The following is a 13,396-nucleotide window of genomic DNA, read 5'->3' as shown; positions in this document are numbered from 1 at the left end:
TACTTATAAAATACTTAAAATATACACTTATATACATAATATAATACTTATACTGTAACATTGCTTGTCGTGTAATACCTATTGTATACGTACCTATAACAACTTCGTTAACGAACAGCTGACAGGTGTAATATTATACTGCTATAGTGATACTCACATCTTAAATGCATTTAGATCTCAAATTGCAAAATAATAATAATAACGAAACGTCGATTACAATACTATTATTATGATCGAATTTGCTGATCCGTATGAATTTGTGGGAATGACGATAATGGGCTCGGTGTTCGAGATACAAGTATTCGATGTTTCAATAAAATATATTGTACTCCATCATGTTACGTTTGTTATAAAATACAATAGAAATAGAGTTTGTCTAATGAAACTCGATCAAAATTTAATTAAATAATATGTAATATACGTATTAAGACTGAATCAATATAACTAATATTTAATATACATTACCAGATTGTATTCATCGTTTTGGGCGTAATGATATGAATTGTTTTACACGAATTTTTCACTTTATAATGTAGTAAAAATAATCCAAAACTTTCATATAATAGGAATGAATAAATTTAAAATGTATTTTAGTTGCAATAAATAATAAGAATAATAAAAAAAACCGAATACGTATCCCGCAAACACATGATTTTTAACAGGCTGACCACCAAAATGAGATCTCACTAAACTTTGTCTTTACTTCCACGATGTTTTTTTTTTTTTTTGATAAGTTTACTTTTTTTAAGATACAGTTTAGACGATTTAAATAAATATTTATGAAAAAAAAAAACTTATAATGATATTTGCAAATTTGTTGTATCTACTGAAGTGACAACACTGTACTTTTCAAGTCCGAAAAAAAGAATACTGATTACTGAGACCCTAATCGAAATTTCACTAAAAATCAATTTTAGTGCGAAATCCCATACACCAAACCACTAAACCTAGTCGCAGTGTTCAATAATAGAATTTTGTTTTTATTTGAGAATTTCATGACGATTAAAAGTGCATTGATAAAAAACACGTGGAGAACAAACTATTAAAAAAAATCTTGACTTTTTTAAATACACTGAAATATTTTCAAGCATTCTTTTTAATTTTGAAATGTATTTTTTTTGGAACGGTTAATAGATAATCAAAACACCCTCCCCTTTAAATCAGCTGTTTTAGTTTCTCGTCTTCGGCTAAAATTCAGATAACGGACACCTATGGAATTAACCGAAAACTTGTAATTTCTCGTAAAGCATTTGTTCTAAAGCTCTTTAGTGTAAAATAATAATAATATTATAATATACAAACAAAATTACTTGCAAACCACTTAAACTTTACTAGAATTTCTCGCTTATAATAATAATAACACACAAGTTAGTAGCTCAGACTAAGAACTTTTCTAGATTCTTTGGAGTATGTTTTAATCAACCTATATTGTCCGTTAGTCATTAATACAGTTTAATAATAAGGTATTTTATTAGAAATATTGTATAGTTAATAAGTATACCTATAAATAAATGCGTATAACTGAATGTGTTAACAAAATAATATTTTAAATATAATATTATAATATTTTTAAAATAATAAAAATGATACATTAATATGTTTCTGTTGTATAAAAATAATATAAACAATTGTAGTTTTGTACGGAATACCCCTTGATAATAATTAATTGTTTCTGATGGCCCGTAAGATAAAAATGTCTGATAATATCTTTCAATTTGAAATATGTATGCAAATTCAATAAACAACAATACGATTTATTTTTTTATTATTTTTTTTTTTTTATGATTACATGCGTTATCCCCTTTTTTGTTGTGGCATATATAATTGTGTATAGTAAAATGATTATTGATTGTATATTTTAAAAGTATTTGTTTAGTTGTTAATTTAATTTTTAATAAAAAAAATACATATAATTTTTTCTAAAATTCTAAAAATGTATATTATGCATTTTCGAATTAATAAATAGTTTAAATTTTATAAAATGTATATAAATATATTATATATTTTACAAAATATTATTTGTTGAAACTTAAAAATTATATTTATATTATTATCATCTATCTATACTATAAATCTATTTTTATTATCTTACTGTATTTACAACAAGATTTTATTACATTTTGAGTTATACAAGTTTATATAATATGTTGTATATAATATATAATATAGATAATTATAATAATATTATAAATGTAGTATTTTTGGATAGAATTGTATAAACCTACTTTAATATGAAAAATGAATTATTTAATATATGAAGCTATATCAAACAAAATTTCACAAAATATACTTAGTGATATATATATATAGACTGAATACATTGAAAAACCTCTGTTTGCATACAATGATATATCATTGAATTCAAATTTAAAACACCCATAATAGTGACTCACTCGACACCTTATGCACAGCATAGCGGTAACCACTTGCTTACCTTTTTAATATTTAATTTGTAACATAATATTATATTGTCCTAACGATTTTATCGCGCATCCTATTACATCGTTAACCAACGTAATACGCATATACAATTTGATTCTGATAATATCGGATACGATACTTTATATTGTTACAAGATTCGTGTTCATAAAAGCTTGGTATACAGTGAGTTAGATATAGCAATACATAGACGATGTGAAATCATCGTCACACTGTAGATAAAACTACTTTGGCGTCTGACGTATAACGGTATTAATATTTAATTTTGAACCTAAAACTAATATATTGTAATTTTCTCGCTGTAATTGCTCTGGTAAAAGCAATTTAATAAAAAATTTAGTACCCAAAACAAATTCTATTCACCCCTTATTTCCTCATCACGAGGAAACCAGGATTAACGCAATATTATATAGGTCAGCTTGGTACACTGTCGCTTTTATATCGGAACATCATTTCCCCCGAGATATTTAAAGGCCACATTTTACGTTGGCAAGGTTCCCAACAGTGTGATCGAACTCACGAATACGAACGGTTGTAAAGACAAGCTGATTGAAATCGTCCGATTTCGAAAATTATTTTACGACGGTGGTACGAAATATAAAATATTAACTTCTCCGTGACAATAGATTACCGCCGTTGTGTACGTTGACGCTGTTTTAAATTCTAGCCACGCGATGATTTTTACTCCTCGGGAGGCTGGGACATGTGCGCGAAAAAACCACAGTGATGCGACGTTAAACGCGTTACCGCGGCACGTGTCACATGTCGTCGAAAGTGCGTTAGACGCGGTGTGACGACGTGAGCGTGTGTATTATTCGTGCGCGGGTAGGTGTACCACGGAGATCATAATATATAGTGCCGTGTACGATATACGTTCGTGCGAGTCAAATTTGGATAATATTATATAATATATGTGTTAACGGAGACACTATAATATAATATCATGTCTAATAATATCTAATAATCGAGATAATTAATAACGTGAGCCGTGCCCGAGTCATTACAGACGAAGTAATGCGCATATAATATTTACGACGGTTAGGGGAGGTAGTGGCGCAAAAGACTTTGCCAAGGACATAATATTTTAGCAGTCCGACGGAATCGGCGTAATTGAAAAAGCTTTTTCACTGTGTATAAAATACACGTATAAGCCAATTACGTCCACCCTAGATCAATACACCGGGTGAGTGTGTGTGCGCGCTACGGGCTACGGGGCTAATCAGATTACTTAATGAGCTTTCGTTTCATGACGTATTAGTTGTACGCAATACGACAAAAAATATAATAATAACGGAACTCGTTCTCGACCATGATATACGCGAACTAGACGGTTTTCCGACTCGGAATACAGAAACGTCTAAAACGAAAATTCGCGAGATCCGTGACGGCACATGTGCGTCAAATCCAGGAGACTTGTTTAGTACGCCGCCTACAGCACGTGCCAGCTGGTCCGATCGATACAACGCGAGATTTGTATGATTAATAACCAGATCGCGGAATAGTTTTGATGTATAGCCACCTGTACCGTATACTACTACTACTATTATTATTATTATAGGTACCTGCCACTATGAATATTCGAATTTTAAATTAAGATTCTTTTGTCGGTCGAAATCGTTTAATAATGTTATACGCTGTAAAGGCGATATATTTTGTCGTGTCTGTATTATAGTTACAAAAGTTTAAACATTTGAGCTTGACAAAGGCGTTTCGGTCACATTGTGTAGTATAGCTAGTATATACGCACTTTATATAGATGACGTATAATATTGCTATCCAAAAACTTTTTCAATAAATATTCTAAACGACGTATCATCCGTAAAAGAACATCGTTTTGATTATATTACAAATTGCAATATAATCATTTGAGTACAATTTGTGCATAAAGCATACGGTCGAAAATAATATATATATATACGTTTATTGTGAACTGATTTACAGGCATAATTTTGTTTATTCCTATAATACACGATGCGATGTAATATGACATAAGATTTATGTCGAGGGAAACCTTTTATGGATTATTATAATATTGTTATATTATATTTAATCAGTTATTTGACCTACATTTCAAATGGCAATAATAAAATAGAACTAATTTTAAAATCAAATGAATTTCTCAGAAGTTTAAAAAAACACAAATTCCAAGAACAAACTTTCTTTATTACAAAGCAAAGTAAACAACAATATTTTATACTACTTAAATTCAACTTGGAATACTCGAATAGTGGTAAATGTATTCTCAAACAGAATCATTCGTTGGTTCTTCGAAATTCATTACCGTTCTAACAAAATTAATATGAAATAATATAGAATTATCGTACAATTGAAAATCTATTTAATATATAATAATTTATGTAAAACCTATATAAATACCAGACACTCTCGATAGCCGGAATTTTGTCTGCTATTTAGAGTGGGAAGGAGAAAGAAATGAGTGAACAAATTATTTTACATAATATATAATATATTTGTATTGTTTGTGTTTTTATATTAAGATTTAAATTTATTTAATTACCTGAATTTTGTATATTAGTGTTTATCATTATTGTTATCAAAAATTTTATTTGAATATTCAACAATCTGTACAATGACATGGTACCTACAATAGGTCGAAGAAAATATATATTTACTTTGTTTATAACACGTTTTTGTGAAAGAAGAGACCATCCGGCGACAGCACTTTAGTATTTATTATTTAAATGTTGAAAAAGTAAATAAAGGTAAAAAAAAACTAGTCTAAGAAAAAAAAAACAGTTACTTTAGCTTGTTTAAAGATTTCGTGCGTAGTCTCAATTCTTATGTCAAGTCATCTTTTAATTTCACTGTGATGGAGAACAATAAAGTATTATATGTATCTCAATCGAAACAATTTACTTGAATATGCCATTTGCTGTTGACAAAACACTTCCCTATCGGTATTGTCTTGATCTTTTTTTGTTGTGAAATGGTGAAATGTACATTGCAATAAGATACGCTTATTAGACGGCCAAGATAAAAATAATCAAAATCTAACCATAAAAGTGTCCTGTGTTTAGTGGTTTTCCTATAGATAAGTAGTAAAAATGTCTCCGTTCATGAAAAATCTCAGTTATTTGGAGACGTATGTTATTTAGAGGTGTTCGTTAAGGAAGATTTCACAATAATATACAGTCAATTGTAATTCTACAATATCATAATTATTTCATAAATCCATTGTATAAAGAAAAATAATAATTATAACTTTGAATAATCTGTGTTTGTATTTAACAAACAAACCTTATACTATATTTTATTTTTTATCATACAGAGCAGTATAGACAATGTTTGCATTTCTCTCAGTCTACAATATAATATGCAGACGATTTTCTAAGCGTTATTTTGTTTAAACTCAAAAGATTGGTTATCTACATACTAACTTTAAAATATTAAACCTGCAGTATTATGTATCTGAAAAACTATGAAAACAGTTTAGTTTAATTATTATGTATTCGAATCCATAATATGTACAACCCAGTAGTTATAAAAATAATAATAATAATAATACGTATTCAATTTCAGGTTTATTTACTCGAGACAAAAAAAAAAAGAAAAATAGTATGAAGTCGTACACACATTGCAATCTTAATAAAAAGTAATTTTATTTATTGTTTATGAATTATGCATCAGCAACCAGGATACTAGCCAAAATTAAGTTCTACTTTATATTAAATCATCTACAATTACAATTTTTTCAGGAACAAATATATATTTTTTAAAGAGGTAGTTAATGTATAATATTATGCGTAATGTAGTAAACCAAATACCACGACTTAAAGTTTAAACGAAACGAATAAAACTCTATACTTTTTGTACCGATGAAATTCATCACTCGAGGTATTCTATATTATGCGAGTTTCGTGGTAACTATTTAACTGTGTGTAGACTACTGCAGAAACCAATTGAATTTATGTCGTTACATTTCACGTCTTCGTACATTGGAGTGGTTTTACTATTCGAGCTGTTTAAAAACAATGACACTAAAAATATATACCGTCTTCAGCCATACCCAGTTATAGACACACATATTATAGAAATAGTGAATTAGTACCCAAACGTTTCTCTCTAGGTCTAACCATATAGTGTCCAGTTTATGATTAATATATTTATTTAATTATTATATTAAAATATGTGACTAAAAGATACAGCTTGAAACGGGTTTGGAATTACCAAATAGTAATATAGTAATATAAATAATAATCATGAAAACAGAACATTTCAATTTTATGTTAAATATTATCTTCAAATTATATAGGTTGCTTAAAACAGTATCAAATAATATAAGTCGATGCATGTTATTGTTATCCATGAATTAACAAAATATAAAATTGAACTCAAAATTGGCAGTATTTACTGTTAATATTTGTTTACCAAATTTTTACTAATAGTTTTATACGTGGAAATAAAAGTAATGAATAAAAATAAAAATACGTATATTATATAATATTATACATAACTAATGATTCATAATGTACGATTGTATAACAAAATAAATGCATGAACTTTATATTCATAATATTACTATCGGTGCAGCATTAAAACAAAATAATAATAAAAAAACAATTTTATTTTATATTTTAAAAGGTGAATAATAATTATTTTCAAATGTTCTCGCGCAAATTAAAGAAACATTTTTTTTTATTTAAATCGTAATACTTTGATAATATGCTCTTTAACTGCCAACCCGAAACAGTACGGACCATAATCGTACTTCGCTATGGGAGTTTTTTCTATTTACTTATTAATAAATTATTATAATTATTTATTTATTTTATTGATTTAAGGATCGATAATTTTGCTTATTATCTATTTAGTATTATTTTTAGAATTTTTTTTTTTAATACATTTCTCACTTCACTGTTAACCCTCAAATGCTTCATATACTTGTCATCATTATAACTATATTATATAATATTATTATATTATTGCACAGCTCTATCACATGTTATATAAATATATCTAATATGAAGTAAGTTTGTCAATATAATAGAGTTCATTATTTTTGAACATATAAAACGCAAAATTGGTATTTAAACGACATGCCAACAAAAAGGAATGACGATGATGAACAATGAATCTAATTAGCATCATTACTTTCATTTTACTTATTATCATAAAATTATGGTGATTTGTATTATTGTTACAACTACATACAAGTACAGTACCTATATTATATTACATCAACGAACTTAAAAAAACTTTTCTGAATTTTTTTAACTTTTTTATTTTTAGATGATTTTTTTGAACTATAAGATACCCTTTTAAATTGTAAGTATATTTTATAAAAAACGGATAAAATTTTATTGAAAATTGCGCATAAACTAATCCACTAAAATAAAAATGATTTGTATAATAGACAAAGGAGATGACGGTAGCTGTTCAAAGGTCTGACGTACAAAATTGTCATCACGTGTAGTATGATATATTTTACACAAGTATATTTTACTCTAGTATATTTAGGTAGGTCAATTTATTTAGGACTTGCAACAATTGAGATAACATCAAATTATTATGTGGCTTAAAATAATTCAAACAGAATTTTGCTTAATCGTTTTTATTTGACATTACTACATTAGGTATGTTGTTTCAACAATTTAATCCATGTCATAGTTATTACGCGTATTATAGCCAACGCAGTATGTTCGTGTAAAAATGCGAGCGTGTAGTTATTGTTCGTAAATAATTTAATTTATAACTATGTCGCATCGGGATTTAATGCGGGATGCTTAGCGGTTTTTAAATTAATTACAAACGAACGTGACTCACATTTGTGTTTTTAATTAATTTGTCTGCCTGATTTTTGAAAGTCTTAATTTTCAAACGAACTAGTAAAAATTAAAGTTTGACTTTTCATGAGTTGTTTTTTACATTTCACCGTTTTTTTCTCAGGGAAATTATTTTATTTTTTTAATATGCATTCTTTATTCAACTCTCAGTTCCCGCATGTAGGTATTGAATACGTAACATAAAATAATCTTGAAACCATGTCGAGAAGCACCATACGGGCATTTTAAACGAAATAGAAAAGAAAAATCGATCTGTTTTTACGATTTCTTACTTGCTAAAATAATAATAATAATATTACGTTCTTCTTTAATTTTTTGTTATGGAGAAACAAAATAATAATACTATAATAGTCTCCGTTGATGGATTTTTTTATAATCATTATTATCATATTTACGATAGTAAAATTAGTGACTATTAGCATTACGCCGTCGACAACTTAAATATTATTGTTCTTATGTTTATTGTTTTTTATTTTATTTTTTTTTTATATCATAGAAAAAAACTGTAATTATTTAAACACGAATAAATTACATTTTGTCTAGACATTTTTTTCTGATCAGTGTTTATCGAAAAGTGTACAAATGACGATAAATATCGCGCTTAAATGATAATATAGTTTTTTGGTATTAAATAATACCCGTCGAGACAACTTTAAAAATATGTATTGATATTATACAACAGCGGCGTACATGTTCTATCTCAGTGAATAAGGGCCAACGTTTACTTTTTTCTTGACGTTTTGATACTACGTAAACAATAAACATTCGGTCACCGAATATTTTTTTTAAGAAAATAAATATAAGTTTTTGTTTTTTTTTATTATTATTATTATTTATCCGTATAGGGAATTATTCACCATAAATAATTTACTTTTTATACTTAAATATATACTCAGCAGTCAACATATTATAATATATTCTAGTTACCTATCTCTAATAAAAAAGAAAATATATTATTAATTTCGAATGTTACATTGTGTACGGATCTTTGGAACAGTTCATAGCAGACAAAGTAGACAAAATATCAATAAAATATTAATTCTCTCAAGGATGCGTGCCATTTAATCGTCTTGTACATATTGTATTGCTGAATCATTATTTTTTGTTGGTAAATTTGGGTTATTATAAATATTTTTATGAAAAAAGAATTTGATATATACTTATATCCGCTTAAGATCACTCAGAAAGTTTTAAATGTATTTCCTCTGTATACCATGATTAAATATATATAGTATTCATAATTGCGTACAATAAACAAGATTAAATTACTTTCAAGAAAAATTCTGAAAACCACTGTTGACTCCTTGCCAACGGCACTAAAAGATGGAAAAGTATAACGTCCTTAAGTAAGCAAATTTCATTTGTGGACTTGAAAATATAGTTTTTTTAATTCGTGGGAAGACTTGCTCAACAAATTTGGAATTATAAAAAGAAAATATGAAAAGAAAATGTGAGTCGGAATTGGCGTAGAAAACAACGCAATTACTAGTATTTTTGTCATACATAATTCGGAACACCCTCATACAACACCAATCAATCATTTTATTTTATTATTTGAAGTAAAAGAATGGACAATTTATATTACCATTAATAATATATAGACTAGGTATCACGGTATTAAGAAATACGGTGTTTAAATGTTATTAATATAAAAAAAAATGTAAATTATATAAAATACCTTAATTTATATTACCTATAACTTTTAAAGTAACAATTAATTATTAGAATCGACCCAATATGAAATAATAATAAGCCACCCGTTGACCGACAGAGCTATAGACAGGAAATTGTAGTTAATTATTGTGATCAATTAGGTGATTAAAGTTCAACAAAATAGGGCGCATTGTTCGTTATTTTCTATTTTCTTATAATATAGGCTCTCTTAATACAGGTTATACGGTGGGGAAGAATAAGTCCACCATAGCAATATGCCAATAGCGTGTAAATATATTATTATAATAATAAATTACTATTGTTTGACAAGTCCACGATTTCCATCATAATGTATTTAAGAATAATTATTTTTTCTTGAGGTCTAACAAAGTCTTAACGTTAAATACCATTAAATAATTTAAATTCAATTTTCTGCTCGAGCGCATACCATACAGTATAATATTTTTATTTATTCAATGCATATTCCCAACCTAACCGTCATTATAATCAAACAATACATCGTCGCATACTTGAATTAAGTAGATTTCAACGTCAAAAATTGGGAGAAGAAATCGTGACACTCAAATAATGTACATTATACAGGTATACTTAAGACTATAAGTATGCATATTAGCTTTATATGTACATTGCACGTAATTGCTATGAAAGTATGTATATACCCATACAATAATTGCACTACTAGTACGAATTTATTGTTATGGATTACATTTCGGCGTACTTGAGTACATTTCTGCTGTGTCTAATGTCTACAATAATAATAAGGGTTCTCTTTTATTTATTTTTTTTTTATATATCTTATATTCCACTCGAGAGATAACTACTGCTATTATCGTGAACGACTCGAGTTTAAATATTATTCTCTTGTTACGGTTTGTCTTTGCAAACCATCGAGTCTTAAAGCTACCGTAGAACATTTAAGTCACCGCGGGTTTAGGTGCGGTCGGTTTAAAACATGAGTTATGATTACGAAACCTCGCATAACGACCGACCGCGGTAACACGCAGTGGTTGTTGTTGTTGTTGTTAAAGTTTGAGCATAAGTCCCCAATATATTATGTTTTCTATAATTTATTTTTCACCCGGAGCTAACACTAGGTAATATTTTCAGACTAATACATGCGATGTTTAAGTATTATTATTGTACACTTTGCCGTAAAAACATCGTTGTAATGCTCTCAATAATACTCGAACACTGTAAACAGGCCGAGAGTTATTTGTATCGTGACTTATAGAAGGTACAAAGAATCTTATATAGATATTTACCATTTACGAACAACGGAAAGGATATTCTTCAATGAATTCCAAACTTGAAATAAAATACAAATAAATGAGAGAAACAAAATATTAATAACAATTTTGAAATTACTTTAAACTTTTCGATCGAAAATCTTTCAAATATTCCAAAATACTCGGATAGTTAGAAGTGCGCGAGAATTCAAAGTAATTTTCGCCATTTTACAGAAAAATGTTGAAGACCCAGTCGTCTGTAGAACTCGTACAAGATCCTTAATGATGACCTGACGAGTTCACTGGTATAGAGATGAAGAATGATGGTTTCCATTTTCACGAATGTTGGTTCATCAAGACACTACTAACCTTTCCAAATGAACGTTCTAATAACGATTATAACCTAACCGGCTGAAAGACCGATTTTATCTAATTCTAAGTACACTTATTGATAACGAAATCGATTATATTAGTGAAATCGATAATCATATTGTATTCTGCAAAATTATACATATTTGTAGTAAACGCTCTGACTACACGTACACCCTCGGGAGAGCGAGCTACTAGGCGGAGATGCAGAAAACCCATGCATCCCATCAAACCCACCCACCAGTGAATCTAAAATATAATCGGCAAAAGTCACTAACCTTGGGACGGGGCGTAGATGTTCAGGTACAGGCAATCCTCGGACTGGTTGCGCAGGTACGGCAGCAGACGCTTGAGGTAGACGAGCCGGCCCACGGGCATACGGTTCAGGGCCGCCGTCTCGTTGGACACGTCGGGTAAGCGTTGCGGGCACACGGGGCCCGGGGCGTCGGCCATGCGGACGCCGTCCCAGGGCGACGGGGTGCGGGTGGGCCCGAACCGGTTGGAGCCGACGGGCGGCGTGGCGTAGGGCACGCCCAGGAACGTGTCGACGGTGGCCGTGGGCGGGCCGCCCGGTGTCGAGGACACGGACGCGTCCACGGTGCGCACCACGCCCTGGAGCTTGCCGTACCGGGTCTGCACGACCCGCGTGAGCGTGGCCGCGTGCGCGGCCGGCGTGCACAGCGCCGCGACCACGGCCACGATCGCCACGGTCAGCGCCAACGCCGCGGCGTTCGCGGTCGGCGATTGGCCGTTCATTGGCCGCGACACCGATCACCGTCGGCGTTTCTCGCGTCCCATGTCTTCCGGCACCGTGGCCCGCGACGCGTCTCCTCCCGTTTCCGCCGGACGTTGCTGACGGTCCGACGCGCCCGGTGGCGTCGGTCGCGACTGAGCGGGCGCGTACGTCGGCGGCTGCGGCTGATACGACGACGACGACGTCGACGGGCGGGACGGCGGTGCGCGGTAACCGCCGGCTCTGGTCCCGGCTACCGGTCTCTCCGAAGTCACAGATGCGGCCGGCGGTGCCGCGGCCGGTGTTCCGGTGCCGTCCGGCGCGTCCGGTTCGTCGACGGCGTGTTCGACGTACGTGCACAACACGTATACCGCGATGGTACACGTCAGATACACGATAGTGGTAGTGATCACGTCCGCCACTCCAAAGTCCAGTGGCGAACTGGAATCGCTGTCACCGTCGTCCAGCGTGTTCATTCGACGGCCGATCTGACAGTGGGTGACCGCTGCAAAACTACCTCGTCACGAGCCGCCTGCAAACAAGCACAATAACAATAATCAGAATATTATAAGACTATAAGATTATTATACGTGATTTAATATTCCTCTGATAAAAATCCTGTAAGACGAGAACGAGACGTGACAAAACGTGCTTTTAGAGATTTATAAATCGTACGATATTATTTAGGTAGCAAATTAAATGAGAAAAATCAGTTTACGCGGGTGGTTTTTCTCGGTATTATTCGACTCACGATAAAGTTCATGTAATTTAACGTTTGTCGTATTATATATATACATATATATATAATAATATATATATATATATATATATATATAATGTCTGTAACTGTAAACTACTATCTGTATTATTTTTCTTTGTGTACCGTCTGTAGGTATTACGCTTTTAAGTATTTTTAAGTATTTTTATATAATTCTGTTAATATTACACATATATTCACATGAGTATCATCGTATTACCTACGAAATTAAAATTAATGTTAACTTTGTACTCCATCAAAAGCCCAGGCTTAGAAAAATAACATGTTTTATATGTACAATGTACATATTGCTTTAGTAGCTATTTCCGTGCACTTCTTTGCTCGTATAAAATGTATCAGGGTTAAGTCTGTCTAATGTTGACATTTAGTGTAA

At 31.1% G+C, this 13,396-nt stretch overlaps 1 protein-coding gene and 1 pseudogene across 2 annotated transcripts in view; both read right to left on the bottom strand.

Moving 5' to 3' along the window:
- LOC114127434 (uncharacterized) overlaps positions 1–13,396 on the bottom strand; it is a 291,174-nt pseudogene that overhangs the window by 90,217 nt on the left and 187,561 nt on the right.
- The window catches only part of LOC114127405 (neuroligin-1-like), a 378,466-nt gene that overhangs the window by 266,389 nt on the left and 98,681 nt on the right, over positions 1–13,396 (bottom strand). For both annotated transcript variants that reach the window (XM_050201685.1, XM_050201684.1), the window contains one exon: positions 11,791–12,777. In XM_050201685.1, coding sequence (XP_050057642.1) covers positions 11,791–12,268 — 478 coding nt within the window. In that variant the 5' untranslated portion in view covers positions 12,269–12,777. The remainder of the gene's footprint in view (positions 1–11,790; positions 12,778–13,396) is intronic.

Source organism: Aphis gossypii, chromosome 2 (assembly GCF_020184175.1).
Source record: "Aphis gossypii isolate Hap1 chromosome 2, ASM2018417v2, whole genome shotgun sequence".
In the NCBI taxonomy this organism is placed as follows: domain Eukaryota; kingdom Metazoa; phylum Arthropoda; class Insecta; order Hemiptera; family Aphididae; genus Aphis; species Aphis gossypii.
Note: the sequence above shows the minus strand (reverse complement) of the source record. Positions and strands in the feature narration are given on the sequence as shown.